Below are 23,216 nucleotides of genomic sequence, written 5' to 3'. Positions count from 1 at the left end.
ATAAGCAGACAGATGGAGAGAAAGTCATATTTACAAATAATGAAAACCAAAATGTAAAAGAAAATTGACAACGTACAATTACTTTGATTTACACACCTGAAAAGGAGGGGAAGTATAAACTTATTAAATCCCACCCCTTCTCCATGAGTCACTGAGTGAAATTAAACAGACAGCTTCCTTATATTTATAAACCTATACCATGGCATAAAGTAGTTACACCAGCCCTAGTGCATGCTATTTTGCACATATCATCTCGTCACATGATCAGAGACTTGACATTGGATAACATCAACATACATATTACCCAATTACCCGAGTCATTGTTGCATATCTGTATATAACCAAAAAAAAGAAAATTAGACGTTATTAATTTAATTTAACAAATGTAATAGTTTATTATAGTCTATTTGGAATAAGCATATCATTTTGTTATAGATGCTGTTGATTTTTTTTTTCTCTACAAATAAAGAAAGAAAAACACATGATGAAGATGGGTTTGCCTTTTTCAAGGGCATATATAGCAAACAGCACTGTTTTGAATGTTTGTTTTTGAGTTTGTTTTTGAATATTTCCAAGTTGGCAATTACTCATAAGGGCCAATGCACCACCCAGCACATTGTTTGAGGGCCCACCCCCACATCATGGGCCCCAGTTCAGCGGCACTGCCTGCACTGTCTATATTTACGCCCCTGACCTTGGACTTTTCTAAATATTCAACGTAGCGTAAGTTCAGGCAGGGCACGATGTCAGACTCTGCTCACATCCAAAGCCACTGCTCTAGGCTTTCCTTGCATGCACGTGGAAGGGCAGAGAGGCCCCAGAAGAGAGCCATACCACCAAATATCAAATTGCAATGGAAATAAAGTTTTCTTTTGACTAAAGTGACTGACATGCACATTTTATTGCAGTTTCACAGTTTTCACACAAAAATAACCCATATACTTACAGTATATAATAGTGATTACTAAATATCAATCTTACAAAGCACAAACCTGTCTTAGTCTATAATATGGAGCCTGGAGCCTATCCCAGTTACCGTACACCGTGGACAGGTTGCCAGACGATCAAAGTTCTGCCCAAAATATGAACATTATTCTTCAATTTATACATAGTGTACACACACATACCTATTAGCAAATATGTTTTTATTAACATATTAATACATGCATATAAAGACACATCTCAGGTCTCTAACATGACACTATTCAAAGAAAGAAAACATTCATGGATAGTGTTAGCCAGAATATAGTGCATGCTGTGAAGTATTATCTGATCATCTTTAACAATGTTTCTAAAGATACTAAATTCAGTTTTTGAGAAATGTTTAATCTGTGATGAATCTGGAGCCGACCTGATGGGAAAATGACAGATTAATCTAAAGACAGTGATGTAATGAGAGATAATCAAGTGATTTTACAGTGTGCTATCACTTTAGAGATTAGAGCTCAGGCCTTATGATAATGATGCATTATTTACAGCACTTCATGTGAGGCCCAGATGGAGAGGAGAGGGAAAGACGAGGAGGAGGAGGAGAGGATGATGATGCTGCAGGCTCTATCTCTCCTCTTGAGTCTCTTTTATGTTGTTACCACAAAGACCACACATGGCAGAGACATCGTCTGTCGGTCTTACATGGCCGTCCATGGGTGTGAGAAGCTCAGGATCTTGACGCTGGAGACCAGGTTTATGTTGAACGATATGTTTTAGGGCTGTGAGTTCCAGGAAAAAATATTAATGTCAGTAATAGTTACCACGAGCTGATGTCTTAGGTAAACAACTGAAACATTAGGCAAAGTGTTAGGCACGTGGAAGGGCAGGGAGGTGTGCTCTCCCTGCCTGCGATAGATAGCTTCACTTCTCCAGCACTCCTCCCCATTTCTCACTTGATTTCCACTTTTCCATCCTCACTCTCTCCTTTCCCTCCCCTCTATGTTTGTCACCTCCCCCCCACCTCACTCACTTTCTACGTCTCCCTCCCTCTGGGTATCATCTTCGGCGTCTACTTTCTTTCTTTTCTGTCACTCCTTTCCTCTTTTCTATCTATTATTCTCCTTCTGCTTCTCTCTCCTGATTTCTTTCTCACCCTGGTATCTTTTTTTTTCATCCTGCAGTTCCAGTGGCAGATCTGCCAGCACTTCTCTAAATACAGTGGAGAAAATAGAAAGATGCCCCGAGGAGAGACTTAACATATCAGCTCATATTTACACACAGTCACAGCTGTCTGGTGGCATTTCACCACAGCGGTTTTAATAAAACATTAGGAGCACAGGAAAGAAATTTCAGAATATTTTTGAAAGTCAAACTAAAATAATGTTGATTTTCCGCATTTTTCCATCAGCAGAATATATAGAGTGGGGGAAAAGTTTTTATCCTCATAAACATCTCGGAGACATGCAGCACGAGCTGAGTCACATTGACGGCTCCTACTGTCTGCAGGCATTTACACACCGACACAGCTTCTATGAGCAAAACATCTCCGATTTTTACATCAGCCGTCAAACCAATAAGAAATGTTCACCTGTTTCATCATATTTTCTATCAGCCTTTATGTGCAGAACCTTATACACCAGTCTCTTCACAAAGCAAAGGAAACCTCATGTGTCAGTGTAGGAGTCAGGGACATTTGATATGCAAGACTCCAGTATTTACAACTAAACAGAATTTAAGTCCTCAAGGTTGTATATTCATGCACCTCCACTGAAACACACGTTTGTGTCAATCAAAACATATGCAAAGACCTGCTCCTGTGCTTGGTAGATAAGGTCATTTAATTGATACACTGCTCAAAAACATTAAGGCACACTTCAATCACACATCAGATCTTGATGAACGAATTATTCAAGTTGAAAATCTTTACTGATGTACATTGTATAATTTGTTGAGAACAAAATGCGGTCAGTGGAAACTAAAATCATCAACCCACTGAGGGCTGGATTTAAAATCACACCAAAAATCAAAGTAAAAAAATTAAATCACAGCTGATCCAACTTGTGTGTACCTCAGTTGTGTGTGCCCCCCCACGTGCCTGTATGCACTCCTGCCAACGTCTGAGCATGCTCCTGATGGGTCAGTGGATGGTGTCCTGGGGGATCTCCTCCCAGACCTGGATCAGGGCATCAGTGAGCTCCTGGACAGTCTGTGGTGGTACTTGGTGGCGTCAGATGCATCGATACATAACGTCCCATAGGTGCTCAGTTGGATTTAGGTCAGGGGAACGAGAGGACCAGTCAATGGCATCACTACCTTCATCATCCAGGAACTGCCTACACACTCTGGACTCATGAGGCTGGGCACTGTCCTGCACCAGGAGGAACCCAGGGCCCTCTGCACCAGGAGGAACCCAGGGCCCTCTGCACCAGGAGGAACCCAGGGGGGGACGTGAGGCCCTCATGCCACCCTCATTCACTAGCAGGAGACCAAACTAGAGAAGAATCAGTCAGGAAGGATAAGGAGAGAGCAGCTGTCTGTGGACACCACATGTAAAACCATTCCCTTTTTGGGGCTTGTCTTGCTTTTGCCTCTCCATTGCACCTGTTGTCACTTTGATTTGCACCAAAGCAGCTGAAACTGATTCACAGTCACTTGTGCTTCCTACATGGACGGATTTATACTACATTTTATTATTAATACAGACAAACACTGAGTACTGTTACATAATCATACCATCAGTCTGGTGTATGCTGTTAATATAGACTTGCTACTCTGCTGCAGAGTCTACTACATTAAGCACACTGCTGTTAGTTTCCGCTGCGGTTTTTGTCTCCATATCGTCTCTGTTGGGTTGTTTCTTTCTTTTATTTTTGTTTAGTTTTTTTTATGTGCCACTTAAAATTTATTTCTTTCACTTTTTCTATTTATCTGTACTAATTCTGTCTGTCAGCTGAATCTTCCCGCTGGGGATCAATAAAAGTTTGTCTTATCTCATCTTAATGGAGTTTATATTGAGCCAATAAAGGCTAAACTGCTGTAAGACGAGCCTCGTTGCACGGCTCAGCAGCAGACTGGTGTTACAGTAGTGGTGTGTTTTTCAGCTTGGGTGACTTACTGTGACTCGGCAGATTAGGGTCCTGAGTTTGGAAATGTTTCTTAACTGAGAAAGTGATGATACAAGTGGTTTTACAAGATGTGAGAAAAATCTGATGATCTTATCCTTGCATGTCTCTTCCTCGGCAGATGTATGTGACGTGCACGGTGCAGGCGAAGGGCACTCGTCTGGCCAAGCCGGTGCTGTCTCTCGGGCTCATGTGTCTGGCCTTTCTCACCGGTCTGAACCGTGTGGCTGAATACCGCAACCACTGGTCGGACGTCATCGCTGGCTTCATCATAGGCACTGCCATCGCCACTTTCCTGGTGAGACTCACACCTACAGAGGTCATATATGCTGTTGTATGTTTGAGGTGTGTGATTGAAGACATAGTGACATGTATGGAGCTTACCACATGTACTTTGTACACATACAGACATAAACTCATTCTACTTCAGATCCCTTCCTGTCCTTTTAGACTTTTAATAGGGGTGCAAAAATGTATTCACTTAAGAATCAACCATTTTTTATCTTCAATGTTTATGACTCACACTTTGGTAAGTCGTGAAATACGTGTTCGCAGAGCGACACAAAGTGCTGTCCCAGATGTAAATGCTGAAATGAAAACAAATCAAACAAAGCGAAGTGAAACACGTCACACTTTGTTATATCATGTCCTTCTCATTTGTGCATTTGACTGTGTCACTGTTCCACAGTAAAGTCACAGCACAGCAGTGAGCTGGGCTGTTGCAGTCAGACCTTGTAGAAAGCTTTGCTGGCTGCTGCTGAGCGGTCAGTAAATCCCTCCCAGCTGTAAGACTGTCGCCTCGTTACACCACAATGCCTCACTTTCTGTTTCTACACATGTGAAATACAAAAAAAAGGATTTGAAGTTTGGCTAAGAAACAAAAGTATTCCAGTGAGTAATGTAACACACAATTTTTGCTGTAGTTCTGAGGAATAAATAGGGCTGCAAATCATGATTATTTTCATTATCGATTAATCCACTGATTATTGTAACTGTGCCGGTGACAGCCGTGGCCAGAGGCATCATGTTTTCGGGTTGTATGAATCATTTATTTGATGTAGCGCCAACAGACAGCACATCAGAGAGTTACAGCACTCTAGGATTATAGCACCCAGCGTACCGACACAACACCACTTTATCCTTTAAAACACAACTCACAACTTAGATTAATTTTTATGAAAAACATAAATAGAAAGCTTTGCCTTCTGGTTTTCTCTTCACCACAACGACGATCCATCTTACGCCCCATTTTACCCTGAGATACTTGAACTCCCTCCTTTGGGGCAGTAACTCATTCCCAACCTGGAGGGGGCAATCCACTGCTTTCCGGCAAAAAAACGTGGCCCCAGATTTGGAGGTGCTGACCTCCACCTCCTCTGACACCTGTTACGCCGATAATGGAGGCAGACCCAATACGCATGAATGCTCCTAAATTATAAGCTTTCATATGACAAAGCTCTTACAACAATATCGTTATGATAAACCATAAAACAGAACTCAACGGGCCTATATTTGGGACAGGCCTTTAATTCCTTTGACGCAAAATTGTTGCTCAGCAAAGATCAGAAAATACAATGTCCCATCCTTGTTTACATGAAATCTCAAGAACACCTCAAGGAAATTTCTTCAAATTAAGCACAAATGTTTATTTGGACTCAACAATGAACTGAATAGTTTTTGGTAAATAAAAGTCAAAGGTCACTATGACTTTGTCCGTCTCATTTTCGTGAATGCAGTATCTCAAGTAACGCATGGAGAGATTTTTTTTTTTTAATTTGGCACAAACATCCACTTGGACTTGGGGATGTACTGATTCGATTTTGGTGGTCATGGGTCAAAGGTCAAGGTTGCTGTGACCTTTCATGCATCTAATTTTCATGAACACAATGTCTCAAGAACAGTTAAAAGGGAATTTCTTCAAATTTGGCACAAACATCCACTTGGACTTGGGGATGTACTGATTAGATTTTGTGAACGTCATATCTCAAGAAGGGATTCTGTTCAAATTTGGCACAAATGTTTATTTGGACTCAACAATGAACTCAATAGTTTTTGGTGAATAAAGGTCAAGGTCACTATGACTTTGTTCGTCTCACTCTCGTGATTGCAATATCTCAAGTAACACATGGAGGGATTTTTTTTTTTTTTTTTTTTTTCTTCCTTCCCAAATTTGGCACAAACGTCCACTTGGACTTGGGGATGTACTGATTAGACTTTGGTGGTCATGGGTCAAAGGTCATGGTTGTTGTGACCTTTCACACATCTAATTTTCATGAACACAATGTCTCAAGAACAGTTAAAAGGGAATTTCTTCAAATTTGGCACAAACATTCACTTTGATGATGTGTTGAACTGATTAGATTTCGGTGGTCAGAGGTCAAGTCTTTCTGACCTCATCTGTCTCATTTTGTGAACGTCATATCTCAAGAACACCTTGAGGGATTCTGTTCAAATTTGGCACAAATGTTCACTTGGTCTCAACAGTGAACTGATTTGATTTCGGTGGTCAAAGGTCGAGGTCAGTAGGACCTTGCATTTGTCAACGCAGAGCCCCCACCATAGGTACGGTATTGATTAGACGCAGAAGTAATATCCCATCCATCCCAAAGGCCTGTTGATTTTAGTGATTTAAGCAAATATTAGCCCAGGCTATTCATTGAAGTTTTACGTATACCAGGATTCAAATGTTCAGCATGTAGCAGGGTTACAGAGTTTAGATGCACTCTATACAACACAATGATTACACCCAGTTGCTGTATATCTGCGTTGGCTGCGTGGCAGCACGTGCTGAGAACACAGGCCTGCGTTCCCTTGTGAAAAACTATATATCAAGGCTTGTCTTCCCCTCACAGCTGTGCTATCATGAAACACACACACAGTGATGATGAGTGGGCCCCAGATACAGCACGTTTCCTAGCAGCAGCTGAAAGAAAGTAGCGGCAGAAGATAATCTTTCCCCCCCTTTTTTCCCCTTTCTCATCCTCTTTCTTCCTCTTGCGTTTGACAGAGAAAGGCCAGTACGTTCTTTGTTGTGGCTAGAGGGCTTTGAGAGCAAGGGAGGGTCTGTGATAAGGCCTCGCTCAGCCTCTTCACTCAGAGCTCCAGTAATGTTGGCCTTGGTTAAAGAACACAACAGTGTCATCAGGGATGGACGGAGATAGGAAAAATACAAACACAACAGTCTTTCTTTTAATACCAGAGAAACTGACTACCCTCTCCTCCTCCTCTCTCATCTCCTCCTTTCCTTCTATCATCATCTCCTATTATCTCCTCTCCTTTCTTCTCGTCTCATCTCCTCCACCTCCTACTCATCTCCCCTTGTCTACCCCACCTCCTTTCCTTCTCTCATCTCCTCCACTGCTCTCTCTCCTCTCATTTTAACATGGCTGCCTCAAACAAATGGCTCTCATTATCACAGCGAACAGTGAATCAAAGAGCAGATTGGCCCACTCCCGGCTTTGCAGTGATGCTATTTTATATGTGCAAATTATCTCCACAACAGACTGCTGATATATTGAGAGCAGTAAAGCCCATAAAGGGCCTGCAGATGGGTTGGTGCATAACAACGTGGTCTCAGGTCTTGAGAATTAAACTCATAAATGGGGCCGTCTAATTTAGAAAATCTTAAAAAAAATATGTTCTCAGACAGATTAACATGAGGAAGTATACAAACATTCAGGAGCCTGAGGCTAAAAACACACCTCACGTGTCAGTATACACGTTGGTGCTACCTGGGTCTGAATTTACTTGAACAGTTAGGTCTAATAAAGTGCCATTAAATCTTACGAGACTTATCTTATTGTATCTTTTAACTTTGTTTGTACTGGCTTGTTCTATCGTCTTGTGTAATGAGAGGTATCAGCTTTACATGGTGTTTCTCTCACGGCTCTCACGGCATAATTTGTAGCAACAGCAGGCAGCTGTTTTCAGGGAAAAGCTTGAATAACCCACCGTACTCTACCTGCTCAGGACCAAACAGCAGACAGACACAGTCAGAGACTAACTGGTGGACATCAAGAGACAGAAAGGAGTTGGAGGAGACCAAAAACAGAGATAAAAGAGAGTGAATATTGGACATGTTTGCACAGGAGGTGTTTCAGGCAATCTTCCATTTGTCCATCACACACTCGTATAATGGAACAGATACACGTCCTGTGCATATGTTGGTATTTTTGCTAATTGTGATGTCGTGTCCTGGAGTATTGTCAAATGCTTTATATCCCAAAAATCTGTACAACCAGAGCTAAAAGGTTATGTACGTCAATAAATCATAATAACTGATGGCAGTATTGAAAATAGTTGATAGTTTCATCTGCAGTAGAAATATTTCCCCGGTGCCTACGCTGCTGTTTTCTGGTATTTCATATCCCTAAAATCTGAACAACCTAAAAGCTAAAAGGTTATGTGAATCAATAAAGCATAAATATGATAAAAGTATCCAAATTCTGTCTTAAATTAAAAACAAAAAATACAACAGACATCTCTATCGACTTGCTCCTCTGTTCCTCTGGTGCCACCGCACGTCTTCACCATCTATTGGATTGCTTGTAGCATAACGTAATGACATCATCGCAAGTAGACAATGTGATGATGCAAAAGACTGAAGTCTTAGCTTTCTGCTGCTGCAAAAAAAGAAACACTATCTATGTTAGTGATTGTTTTAGATTGATTTTAAACAGGATCGGGACGATGCTTTGGCATCATCGCTCATTTTCACCGTCTTTTGGACGGGTTCTAGCATAACATAATTACATCATCGCACACAGACAACAGGATGGCGCGAAAGACGGAAGTGTTTGCTATCAGTTGCAAAAAGAATGAACACTCTAGCTACTGTATTTTTTTGTATTATAGATCGATTTTAAACAAAATCATGAAAACAACAGCCCCCTTCAGCAAACCTGTAGAAGGTCCAGCTGCCTACACAAGCCTTGTAGCAGCTCGTACTATGTGTGTGTGAATGCACTCCAAAGAGTATTTTTACGCTTCAGTCTATTTTCATCTGTTTTGCACACATAACTAAAGTTATTGTGTGTTGAGCACTGATGTGACGCTTATGCTGCTCCTCATGTGTCCACACAGAAGGTGCCTAGAGACACAACCCCAAATTAATGATGTTTTATGATATATGCTTTGTAGCTGCTGGACGTGTAAATAGGCAATTTGCCATATCAACTTAAAAGGTGATAATATGTCAATTTTATGTTCATATGTTTCCACTGCCCCCAAGTGGACAAAAAGTCAAATATTGCAGGTTAATTCTTTGTAGTGATGGCCAAATGAAGCCTCATGAAGCATTTTCTTTACTTTCTGAGCCCACTAGATGGCGCTTTTTGTTCAACAAAAGGTTGAAAGCAAACTGAATTGCCATTGCTTGAGCCTCTCTCTTTAAACCATTAGCGCCATCTAGTGGGCTCAGAAAATAAAGAAAATGCTTCATGAGGCTTCATTTGGCCATCACTAATTCTTTGGCTTTCTTGCGAGTACACCCTCAAATGTCCAGTCCTGTATTTTGAGTCTCTTTATCTACAACAAACCAAGCAGCAACCTCTGAGGCAAAAAAATGAGGCCAATGGGAAAGCGCCACAAACTGCAGTTCGTTAAATGGCCACTTGAGGCTGACTCCAAAACAGAGTGAATCCCCAGAGACCCCCATGTTTAAATGCCCAACTTTCCAACAGAAATAAACATGTTTACATCCTGGTACCAAAAACAGTTTTGGTCTCTGTATCAAAGTCCCACATGTTGAAGTATCTTTAGGCAAGATAATGAACTCTGTGTAAGTGCTGTGTCCTGAAGATAGCAGAGGTCGTCCCCTAATCAGAAGATCTGCAGTTCGATCCCGGCTCCTTCAATCCGCATGTTAAAGTATCTTAAACTGTGTGAGTGCTGTGGCCTGGAGGTAGAATGGGTCGTCCAATAGTCAGTAGATCGGCATTTCAATCCCCGCTCCTTCAGTCATTATTATGGAAGTATCTTCAGGCGAGATACCAAGCCCCAAACTGCCTTCCACTAATCCAAAGATCGACAGTTTAACCACAGCTCCTTTGATCTGCATGTTGAAGTATCTTTAGGAAAGATACTGAACCCCAAACTGTGTAAGTGCGTATGAATGCACTCATAGCCATAGCAAGTCCATTTATTTATTTTGCCGAAAGCTAAATTTCTGTCTGCTGTCGTTTGCATTTGTGGCCTGCATGGGGCAGAGCTCTGGTGTAGGAGGGCACAACAAGAATCTGCCAGGGTGCAGCTTATTCCAGCACCCCTCTAGATCAAGGCCTGAGAAGCAATGAATGAATGCTTGGGAACAGAGACCTTAAGTGATCCAGTATTTGCAAAATTACTGTATATTTGTGCTCACTTCCTTCTAGGCTAAATGCGTACATATTGGCTAATGTCTTTTATTAGTTAAAGCATGTGTAAAACACTGTTTGTCCCAGTTCAGTTGGGGTGTGGCTCCCTGTCTGGCCTTTGGCTCATGGAACAGAAACATGATTGTCTGTTTGTGGTTAATGACTTTTCTCAAGTTTTATGACCCTCCATTCACAGTTCCCAGGTTGCACTGCTCTGTAGGATATAATGGACTGCAGAGGACTCCAGCCCTGACAGTTTCTGTGGATCTCCTCTTTGCTCAGCCAACTTGAAATTGGTTATTTCATTTTGAACCTCAAAGCCACATTTTGCTCCTTATTAGAGGAGCTCATGCAACACCCACATCCATCATAGTTACAGTAGCGCCCCCAGGGAAAAGTCAATACACACATATGTGACCTACATACTTGGGTTACTCATTTAATCAGGAATCTCTATCAGTCCTTGAAATTCAGTTACACACATTTCTGTCCTCTGCTGGGAGACACTTGTGTGGTGTGTGTGTGTGTGTGTGTGTGTGTGTGTGTGTCACTGGGCTGTAGGTTATTTTCATTTATGTGCGTGTGTGTGTTATAGGTGGTGTGTGTGGTCCATAACTTCAAAGGCAAGTTACTGCTGAGCGAAGAGTCACCAGCGGAGCAGCGGCCCAACACAGCCATGCTTAACATGGGCCGGATGGAGAGTCCTCTGGAGAAGTACATCGCCTCACAGGTCAGCACAGGTCACCTGCACTCAATAATAATACACACCTTTTTCATGTCCTGGATAAAGTCTGATCGCCCATTTATACTGAAATACTGTACGTCTGTATAAAGTGAACTCTCGGTTGATATTTTTGTTCGAACTTTTATAAAGCTACTAATGATTTGAGGATGATGGCAGCCTTAGTAATATTCCATTGTAAAATTTGACAGTTTTCATGCAGTCATACAGTTGTGTTTTGTCACACGTACAAATTCAGATTGCTGAAGTATAAGAAATTAGAAGCCGAGTTTTAGACAATACGATACAATACGATAAATTTGCCTTGGACTCAGGAGCTGCAAGTATCGCTGCTTTACAATAATAGTACAGAGGAAATGAAAAGCAAACACCATAAAAAAACAAATATAAAAAAGCATACTACAGACCTGATTGGCTGCCTCCATTTTGACGTTGTGTTCACACCGAGTGCAAATAAAACAATTCGCACGAGTGAATTACATGTAAAGTCAATATATAGAGGCAATTAGACACGAATTCCTGCCAGGCAGCATGATGAATGTGACGTGAATGACGCAAAATACATTAATTAAGCAACATGATTAAAGTGAGCAGCGTGATATCCAATAGCCAAAGCACTGAGATCCTCCAGGGATGTATGATGCCAGGGACGTACCGGTGGAAGTTCGTTCATTGAATTAGTGATCCCGTGTTTAACGCAAGTTATAGTCAGCACAAATACTCTAGCATTCAAACTCGAAACGTTTGGTGTGAACACAATATCAGTGATTCAGAGCAGCAGTGTTGTGCTCACTGACAGCTGTTTCTCCCATTGGAAACACTCGGCCAACCAGAGCTTTTGGACAAGATTAAGAGTCAGGATGTTTCTGTGCCAGAGCATTAAAAAAAGAAAGAGGAATTCTCCCTGCGCATTTAAACAGAACACAAAGCAAATTCTGGAGGTGATGTGATTGCATACAAAGTCAATGGACATCCAGGGAGGCACAAATTGTTGTAGACATTTGGAAAGTGTCTTATGACTCTGCCTCCTAAGTGTAAAGTGACCAAAGGAAAAAGGAGAGAGAGTGGAGGGAAACGTGAAGGGCTCAGTTTTAGGCTCAATTGAACACAATCACACTTTCTACAAAGACGCAGCCACACTGAATGATGGCGTGAAAACAAACTGGCAATGCAACCTGTGAAACACTGTTTAAAGTGCGTCTAAATACAGGTGATATGCACCAGCAAATATATTTTGAAAGGCCACTTCAGACCAAACATTCGCAACGAGACGACTTAAAACAGGCAACTACTTGCAATGCGCCGTTCTGCAATGTTGTAAAAACCTGCCAGTTCACACCAAGTCACCTAGATGCCTGGTTGACTTGGTGTGAATCAAGTCAAAGACATGAATTTGTATTTTGTCATGAAGATGGTTCAGACACCAATATGTGACCTAGATATGGAACTTCAGCCTCATTATAGCAGGTCAACAACCATCAGTGAGTGTTGTACCACACTTTATGTCACAACACCTGAGTGCTTCATTCACAGGTGAGGTTAAGGATGTGAAGCGCAACCTTCAGTGTCAAAGCCCCGAGTCCTACAAACAAAGCAAACTGGTAAAACGTACGCCAGTTTTGCAAGAGACATGTTTACACAGCACTAATAAAATAACTTCTGACAGTCAAAGTCCTGACATTTGATTTGGCAGCACACCTTGAAAGGTTGAATGTGAAGTGACAGGTGTCAGCTACAATCACTCAGGATATTACACATGATGCTGCTGTCAGTATTCTTAGCACAATACATTGTAGGTGGTTTCACCTGCCAAATCGTACCACTGTTCTTGTACCTTCATTTAGTCTCTACAAAAGAAGTGATGTGAATCAAGTTAATTTCCACAGGAAACATTAAAAATAACACTAAATAAAAATAATTCATAGAGATAAAATTCACAAACACCCAACAGAAATTTTAAGTGATAAATAAAACTTACAAATATAGTTTAACATCAAGAAATAATTTGCTCTTTTACAGGAGCATACTGCTAAATCACAGTAATCTAATGTACAGAAACTGTAAAGTTACAGTTAAATTCAGTCATTTTTCTGGAACTGCTAAATCACAGTAATATGCAGGTGTAACTGCTGTGAGATCACAGTACACAGCTGTCACTTCACAGCCGTTTACTGTTAAAATGACAGTAACTTACTGTGAAAGTGATGCAACTATAGTAGTCAGTAATTTACTGTAAATGTACAGTTATTTTACAGTGTAGATATACTTTGAGAAAATTCCCATCTTGATCTAACCCTGGTACAGAGCATGCATTTGTGTTTGTATTTACATCATGTATGGATAAAACTGAACGCTAATATGTTTCTATATTTTAGCCTTTGCTCATCTTTACAGTTCTTCTTGAGCTTAACACCAACCATTAGTTCTGATAATATAGAGTACAAGTAGCAGTGTCTAAATTTTAATGACACACCTACACACACACTGCTGCTGTAGGAGACGGATGATGAAGATGAAGAGCCTTCCTACATTAAGGAGCGCGTCCTGGCCTTCCTGCGCTGGCTGCAGGGTCTTGACTGGTTCCAGCGTCTCAGAAAGAAAAGGCAACAAACTGTGAAGTGGTTTCAAACCTGAGTTCTGACAAATCTCTGGACAAATCTTCTCTACCTTTCTTTTTAGTCCACGTTTGAATTAGACGAATTCGATTGGCTGATATTGTTGTGTAAATCAGGTCCAGCCTCTGTCCTGTTAGGTTTGTGAGATACTGGAGTGTAACTCTCAGTGTACGTGGTGGTTTCTATCCACCACCATGAGGGTTGGGCATCGTCTGTTGAATTAGCATATGATGATGTCCACAGTGAAACATTCTGATGTGGCCGGGTGCCACAGAGAGATGGGCGGATGACTGACAGCCATTTGCTTTGCAATAAAACCAACAAGCCAGGAAACTGAATGACGTGTGAAATTTGGAGGTCAGGCCAGTGGTTCCTAAACATTTCATGTCACATCCACTGTTGAGGCTAAAAACTGTCACTCCAACAAGTAAATCAATTGCACTTGTATCAACTAAAACAGCTAAATCGAATTTTACGGAGATAACACGACCATGAGCATGAACTGTATATTTCTATACATGCTTGTTTCTCATTAGTTTATATACAAGGCTCTTCTGCTGTGTCGGCATCCTTCGGATTAGACTTTTTTTATTTGTTTGTTTGTTTTTATGCCAAGCCAGCGATAGCCATGGCCGGAGTCATTATGTTTTCGGGTTGTCCATCTGTCCTTCAGGGAGTTTCCTCATATTTGGCACAAACTTCCAATTGGACTGAAAAATGATCTAATTCAAATTTGGTGGTCTAAGGTCATAGTCACTGTGACCTTGCATCTGTTTCATTCTCATAAACACAGTATCTTAAGAAATCCTTGGGGAAGCTTCTACAAATTCGGCCCAAACATCCACTTGGTCTCAAGAATGACCTAATTCCAATTTGGTGGTCTAAGGTCAAGGTCATTGTGGCCTTGCGCCGGTCTCATTCTTGTGAACACAATGTCTCAAGAAGACATTCTGGGAGTTTCTTCATATTTGGCTCAAAATGTCCACTTGGACACAAGAATTAACTAATTTAAGCTTGGTGGCTTAAGGTCAAGGTCACAGGGACCTTGTGTCCGTCTAATTCTCATGAGCACAATATTTCAAAAGGGCCTTTGAGGAGTTTCCTCAAATTTGGCCCAGATGTTCACTTGGACTCAAGAATGTACTAATTCAGATTGAGTGGTTTAATTTCAAGGTCACTGTGACCTTCCATCAGTCTTATTCTCATGTACACAATATTTCAAGAAGGCCTTCAGGGAGTTTCTTTAAATTCGGCTCGAACATCTACTTGGAGTCAAGAATGAACTAATTCAAATGTTGTGGTCAAAGGTCAAGGTCACTGTAACCTTATAAAACCTTCACACAAATGTCTAACAGAATAAAATAATAAAATGACAAAGTTTTAATCCCCAAGGTCAAAGATCAACTTCACTGTGACATCATAATGTTCTGCATAAAACACTTCTGGCCATTACTCAACCTCATATCTCAACATCAAGAACGCCTTCGGGGAGTTTATTGAAATTTGGCCCAAATGTCCACTTGAACTCAAGAATGAGCTATTAAAATATGGTGGTCTAAGGTCAAGGTCACTTTGACCTTGCGTCCGTCTCATTCTCGTGAACACAATATCTCAAGTTGTCCTTTGGGAGGAGTTTCTTTAAACTGCGCTCAAATGTCCACTTGGAGTCAAAAATGAACTAATTCAAATTTGGTGGTTTAAGGTCAAGGTCACTGTGTCCTTCTGTGTGAAGCATCCATGTTTTTACAGACATGGATGTAAGCTGTTACTGCTACTTAACTGGTGCGTGTAGGCATATAACTGTAAGGTGCCTGCACGTATTAATCTGTCCTGATGTACGCGTGATGTCAACAACAAGGACCTTTGTTAATGACAATCTTTTGTACATGTGTTTTAAATACTATGAAGCGAGCAGGACGAATCACAGAGCTGCTCATGTTTGGAGCTCACATACTAAACAAAAGTGCGGGATAGAATGAGAGAGATGCATCTGCTCTCCTTCCTGGACTGCATCCTTCTGAGACATGTGCTGTCATTAGAGGGACTTATGGTGATGTTGTCACAGAGTGTTAGAACAGTGTGTGGCCACAAACATGCAGGATTAGGCACCACATGGCAGAAGATAATACACATGAAGTGTTCACTCTGAGTGCCTTGAAAAGCTCCATTCTAAAGCAAATAATCAGGATTACACAAGTTTTCCCAAAGCCGACTAAAACCAGATCATCATCCCACTGTAAGGGTCTGCATTTCAAAATTTGCAACAGTGGACTGAATGAATTAGTGAACAACAACATCAAGACAGGTAATTATAGTATAAATTATAGGGCTATATGTGTCTCTGAGATTCAGACATAGCCACATGTTTCTTGTTCACGCACTGGAACTCTGATCCAACTTGTAAACTCATGTTGGTTAACGCCAGACTGAAGCTGAGCCCATGAGTCCTGTGTGCTTGGTATGTTTCGGGTGTAAGATGCAGTTGGTCGTTACAGTAACTTGATTATTCAAAGGAATGCTAAAAGGATAGGGTTACAGTTTTTCAAAGACCGTCTCAATACAATCGCATGTCCACCGACTGTCTGTATGAAGGTGATTTCCTGGTCGGAGGTCAGATGCAGCGTGGAGTTATTAATACTGTGCACCTGCTTTCAGAGTCATTTAACATTAATAACATCACACGATATCAGCCAGTGGTTTCACATCTGCATGTTATCTCAAAATGTGAAAAATATTTGTTGTGTTCTCTTTAAATGTGAAACAAATTTGACAATAAGTGTAAATTTTCATAATTTCAACCATTGTTTCTTTTCGTTCCTATAACTTTATATTCTCCAAGTTAAATGGTGAGATCTGGGAACATGGAAATTCTCCAAGTTAAATGGTGAGATCTGGGAACATGGAAATGTCTTTAAAGGTGCGGACACACCAAACTGACATCAAAGAACTAGCGGTGATGAAAGCCAACTGTTGCGTCGTCTACGTCGCCTCACGTCGCCCTGTGTCAGTTGCATTTGAACACACTACACGGACTACATCCGACGGCCAAGTAGCACGTACGTTCTGCGCCTGCGTGAGAGAGAGCGGAGTGAGAGAGTGGTACATCCTGTCAGCCGAGGGGTTTCCTATCTGTGCAGCCGAGCACCGCAGCACCTCCACGGACTATTACATCCAGACGGTCCCGGTGTTTCCTCCGCAGGCTCCACTTCACTCAGCTGCCCGATAAACCCGCTGCTTCTTCCCACTTTAACCTGAATAACAAACCAGGGCTCGGTGCTCCGGTTGGATCCAAACGGAGAGCCGGGGCTAGCTCAGAGACTAGCGGAGGCTAACTGGCTGTGCTTCCCTCCGGTCATGCTGCGGCTAACGCTCCGCTAGCCGCTCCCAGCTAGCTCCGGTTTGTTATTCAGGTTAAAGTGGGAAGAAGCAGCGGGTCTGTGGGGCAGCTGAGTGAAGTGGAGCCTGAGGAGGAAGCACCGGTTAGCCCCGGTTTCACTACAGGCAGATTCACTCGCTACAGGGGCGAGGAAATAAAACCTGAACAGCCAATCAGAGTGATCTCTCTCACCGACAAGCTCCGCTGCCGATTCAACATGCTCAATCGGCCGAAAAGCCGCCAACACCAAAGTGCCGACAGTGCGGGACACACCGCAAAAACTAGGGCGACAGACGCTCACCGACGGCCCGACTTTGGTCGACGGCCGACCATTGGCTTGGTGTGTCAGGGCCTTAAAATGGAATGAGACGGATAAAAAAGCACGAGCAGTGAGACGATCCATCGTATTGTCATAGAATGGTTCATATGATATCCTAAGAATTTGCCCCCCACAAATGAAATTGTGTCTTCAACGCAGTTACATAATTAATGTAAAGTTAGGGTTTGGGAGACGAACTGAGGACGGACAGATTGACACAGTCTCACACTCCCCTCCAGTCTTACCCACTGGCGAAGATGATTATAGGAAAACGTTAATATATTCAGTATGCCTTCATACTGGACTTGCATCATATAAACAGATCCCATACTGTATGTGTGTATTATTCAGTCCAGTCAGGATCTTTCTGTCGAAGGAGCACAAGGCCTTTAAACAAATCAATGTATGTTGGTCAAACTATGTTCCTTTGGCCGACTGACTACCCATCTGTTGGGCTGGCAGCCATCTTGGTCCACAGTGACCAAGCCACTTTGTATCCCATGAAGCCAAAGAGAGGATGAGGCTGATGCAGCCAAACTAAACACTGTCCAGAGTATTTGGCACGTGTGGTTGAAGTGCTTTTTCCTCCTTTGTCTTTGCCTCTGAGTGAAATCTTTGTCTATCCATCTTCTGAATTCACGATGCCAGATGTAACAGCGGCGTTTCTATTTACTCCAGCCTGCTGTGTTGTCTTTCTGCTTCCTCTAACAAGATACACATTTAGCAGCCAAACGTAGAAAACACACGACTCCTATCTGATGATTCAATTCACAGCTTCCTGCCGAGAGAACCTGCGCTCAGTTGTCTGACAAAGAACAGAAAATCTCACACTCTCACCTCGGCTATGGCTTGGTGGAAAATTGCCTGCTCTAAAAATAGCTCAGCCTAAAGATGCCTGAAAGCTAAACAAGCCACAGCGAGCGAAATGCCAGGGCAGGAAGGAACCTTTGAGCAGAAAAAATGAATCCCACGCTTTTATTTAGTTACTTTTTCCTCTGGAGTCGAGTGGAATGGAAGATGCCACAGCCACACATTCATCACTGGCTAAGTATGACTTCCCTGAAAGATAAATTTAATGAAACAAGCTAATCATCTGATCCGATTTTTGCACCAAATCTGCTTTGTAGAAAACTGGACAGATTAAAGCCCCCAAGAGGAGATCATACTTTCTCATCTTGGAGAGTGAATAATTGCTTGTTTTACTAGAAACACAGGAGGAAACTGCCAAGTGTAATATATTTCCTCCAATATAAATGCTAATACCTCTCCTCAGTCATCTGAAACATCTAAATGATGAAAAGGGAGACAAATCATTGGCTTGAACTTGCAACCTCAACAGACTGCTGCATGAGATTATTTTAACACTGTCAACAGCCTCCAGTAAAAAAAACATCTGTTACATAATAGGGGAGGTCAGTCATCTGATTTTCCTCACAGATGCTGTGTTACCCCTCATGTAGGCGAGATTCAGCTGAACACACACACACATACACACTCCACTGTGGTTCAGGTGTGCAGATTAAGAAGTGGAGTATTTTAAAGTTAGAACGTGTGCTGGTCAGATAAAGATACAGCATTGCTAAGATGAGTAAGGGACAGATGGTATGCACCCCAGCAGCAACCGCTGAGGCTGAAAAATGAAGCCAGTGTGGAAGTGCCACAGACTGCAGTTCCTCAAATGGCCACTTGAGGCTGGCTCATAGAGAGAGTCAATCTCCATAGATCCCCATGTTGAATTGTCCAACTCTACGGCAAAATGTTTACAGCCTGGTACAAAAAACAGATTTAGCTCATTTCAACATTCATGACAACTGTACGGGGGGGTAATTTTTCTTTATACACACTTGTTTACATTTTATCAAGACTAAAATTTACATATATTTAAAGGCGGGGCCACTTTCAGTTGGAAAAAAATAACGATAACCATCATATTATCTTGGCAGCATGGTGGTGCAGTGGTTAGCATTGTCACCTCACAGCAAGAGGGTTCCTGGCTGTAGTACGGTACGGCTCACTTCAGTTCAGTGCGCTTCTTTTCTGTTCCCACCAGAGATGGGGGACTTGAGTCACATGACTTGACTCGAGTCAGACTCAAGTTGCAAATATGATGACTTGAGACTTGCTTGACTAACGTTGATAAAAGACTCGACTTGACTTTGACTTTGTATTCATGACTTGAGACTTGACTTTGACTTGAGACAGATGACTCAAAAGGACTTGGCTTTAATTCGATATTAAAGGCACGCTAATCATCATTGGGCATCACTTCTGTTTACGTTCAACAATGTTATCAAACACAACGGAGCTAGCTCGCCCCTCCCCTCGTCCTCCGTGACTCTGTCATGAACAAGTGATAGCTGCTAGTTACCCTGGATTTACACACCTTAAAGGGATAGTGCACCCAACATGAAAATTCAGCCATTATCTACTCACCCTCATGACGATAGAGGCTCAGGTGAAGTTTTAGAGTCCTCACAACACTTGCAGAGATCCAAGGGGAGAGGAGGTAGCAACACAACTCCACCTAATGGAGGCTGACGGTGCCCCAGATTCAAACGTCCAAAAACACATAATTGAAACCACAAAATATCTCCATACTGCTCGTCCTTAATGGTCCAAGTGTCCTGAATAGGGTTGGGTCGGTATGAGAAAAAAAAAAAACGGTCCGGTTTTTGTAAAAAAACGCATCAAGTCGGTAATACCGGATTTTCGCCACTTGGGGGCGCAATTGACTCATTTAAAATAAAAAAACGACCTTAGGACAACAGAGTGACAGTAACAAGTTGTTTTTTTTATTCTTTACAAATAAATTTTGCAGCTTACTCAATCAGTGCAAACAAGGGTTGCCTCCTTCGTCTGGCTCAAAGCCAAAGTGTTGCCATAGTGGCACATTCTTTGATTTCGTCGAGACTAAATTGTCCGCCATTATCGACTCCCCATCACTAGTAAACAAACTCCAGGCTACAGTAGAGGCGCATGCACACTCGCACCTCCTAGCTCAGTCCCCGCCCCACCCCCCTCTCTCTCCTGCTTGCTGTGCGCTTGGTGAAGAGGCAGACACAGGTGCACACAGACTCGGGCTTACTATAAGCGGAGCGGACTACGTATAAAAATGTCCGTGAAAAATCCCTGCGATGTGAAAAATACATGCCGAACAGTCTTTTGTGTGGCACTGGTGCGCGGAGCGAAGTCCGCGTGGTCGTGCTTTGCGGACCGGGCGGACCTCCGCGACGTCCGCTCCGCGTACGTTCTGCCCGAGTATGCAGTCTGGTTGGTCTCAAAAAATAAAACCTGGTCCAAGACGGAGTACCGGACCGAATTGGTATTACCGAGAACCGACCCAACCCTAGTCCTGAAGCCCCGACATAAAAAGTTGTTTGGAAAAACGTCATTTGAACTCTGTTTTTTGCCTCATTGTAGCCTGTAGCTCTGACTGCCTCTCTGTGCAGATGCACACACGTGAGCGCGGTGCACAGAGACCGTGAGACATGGGCACCGCATTCATGTGTGTGTGCTTGCCTTCGCTGGTCTTGCGCTGGCTGATTGGTGCAACCTGGACCCAAATGTTTTTGTTGCCATTTGTGGAGCCTGGGCTGCCTACAGAGACCGGACTTTTTCACAGCATATTCAGAGGACATACTAGCAGATTGTGAGGAGATGTTCGTTGTATGTGACATATGACTTGACTTGTGACTTGCTTGACCTGAGCGATGACTTGACTTGACTTGCTTGACTTATAGCAGGGACTTGACTTGCTTGATTCTCACCACAACTAACGTGGGACTTGCTTGAGACTTGAAGGTAAAGACTTGAAACTTGCTTGTGACTTGGACTTGCTTGAGACTTGAAGGTAAAGACTTGAAACTTGCTTGTGACTTGCACATGTGTGACTTTCTCGCATGTCTGGTTCCCACAGTGAAAGTTGTGGATGCTTGTGACTTGCACATGTGTGACTTTCTCGCATGTCTGGTTCCCACAGTGAAAGTTGTGGATGGTACCAACAGAAGCGTTCCTTAGCGTCCCCATGTTTGGTCCCCCCTCTGTTGGGGTACCTAGCACACAGATCTGGTACTAAAAGGTGGAGCTAGAAACCCTGCAGTCTGATTGGTCAGTAGAGGACGGTCACTCTGGTTTTATGTAACCTCTGTTCATACATCAGTAAACTACAACTATAAAATGAAAGAGAAAAAAATAACTTCATTCACTGGGCCGACTGCCGGCAACTTTTAAGGTGGAACGTTAACTTGTAATGTTACTCAATGCATGAGTTGATGACGTGAATCCATCAGCACACCTTAAATTTCACTGTGACAACTTTGACCATCACTTTAGTTTTTATATGACACACACTTTTAGTAATGACTTTAAAAATATAGATTAATTTGGAGCGGATTATGTGAAGGTCATATATTCTAATCCTCACTTCCTGTGGGCTACAGCAACACTAAACCCCTGAGCTTGCCTGAGAAGGACTAAATGCACAAATCCCCCTTTGTTTTTTTACAATAGTGGTCTGTGGTCTGGTTAAAGAGAATTCATGGTGAAAAGAAACACTGACTGTTTGTAGGGGATGTGAAACATGGTCCCATTTGTGCTGCACACCCAATCATCCACTTCTCACCACTCGTCGAAAAACAACCAATGCTGACATTTTTTTCTGAAAAGGACAATCTCAATAGAACATCCTCCGCTCTGCTTAGCACTGTAGCTACTTGAGGAAGCAGCGAGGAAAGCACTCTCCAGGCTTGCATCTCTACCCCGCCCTCCTCCTCCTCTTCTCTCGCTCCACAGCCAAACACACTCTGAGGTTGGATTAGAAAATCAAAGCTTCTAGTCTCCATGAACAAGCATCCCCTGCTGCTGCTTCTTACTGCCATTGTTTTGCATGCTGTGATGGTTGCTAATCAGGCCTTGGTCTCCTTCTCTTGAAATGCTTTGATATATGTTTAGGACTTCATGATTGGAGTGCTGTGACGGTGTGTTTTGGAGTTACTGGGGTTCTTAAAGGAAGATTCCGGTATATTTCCATCTAATGTATTTCCCATATGTGTAGCCATTGTGACTCTGAGTCGCGCTAACTTTGCACTTGCCCAACACATCCTCACTCTGACCTCGTCACATATTGACATTTGCTCATGGACCTTCCATGTTGAGATATGATGTACAAGGTACCCTGGGTGTGTTGGTTGTTGACGTTCTGGGACGCCGTGTCAACCTCAGATTTCAAAATACATGCTCTGCATACAGTCTCTCAAAATAAACGCATTATGTCGCAAATTGGCATTTTTTCCTTCAACACACGCACATGGTTGGGTTCATGAAAAAGAACAGGGTTGGGTTAACAATCTTACGAGAAGCGAACTCTGGCCTTCTGGGTTAAAGTCAGTGGTTGTTGGACCTATCCACCACCCCACCTGCTCGCCCTACTTGGACATCTGCCGCCTTCATTTTCATTGTTGACCCACAGTATTTCCCCTGACGCCACTGGGCACCTTTAAACAATAATGGCAAGCATATCATGCCAACATGAAAGGAGGGCTTTTTTTGTTGATGTCTGATGCCAGAAGTCACTGCCCAACAGAGGTTGCACTAGACTTTTTCGTTGCCGGAAAAATCCGGTCATAATCTATTTTTACCGGTCATTTTAATTTTCGTTTTTAAATGATAATAAAGATATTCAAAGACATTTAGTTTTCATTCGTTCGTTTTTAATAAATCCAACAAGCAAGTTATAAAGTGTGCATTAATAAGGACATGAA

The 23,216-nt window shown here is 42.4% G+C and overlaps 1 protein-coding gene across 5 annotated transcripts in view; it reads left to right on the top strand.

Annotated features, from left to right (window-relative positions):
- The window catches only part of plppr5b (phospholipid phosphatase related 5b), a 170,055-nt gene that overhangs the window by 143,126 nt on the left and 3,713 nt on the right, over positions 1-23,216 (top strand). For 4 of the 5 annotated variants that reach the window (XM_050056097.1, XM_050056092.1, XM_050056095.1 and 1 more), the window contains 2 exons: positions 4,174-4,350; positions 11,001-11,135. In XM_050056097.1, coding sequence (XP_049912054.1) covers positions 4,174-4,350; positions 11,001-11,135 — 312 coding nt within the window. The remainder of the gene's footprint in view (positions 1-4,173; positions 4,351-11,000; positions 11,136-23,216) is intronic. The other variant, XM_050056096.1, reaches the window with a different exon arrangement.

Source organism: Epinephelus moara, chromosome 11, assembly GCF_006386435.1.
Source record: "Epinephelus moara isolate mb chromosome 11, YSFRI_EMoa_1.0, whole genome shotgun sequence".
Lineage (NCBI taxonomy): Eukaryota > Metazoa > Chordata > Actinopteri > Perciformes > Serranidae > Epinephelus > Epinephelus moara.
This window is presented reverse-complemented; position numbering and strand designations above follow the sequence as displayed.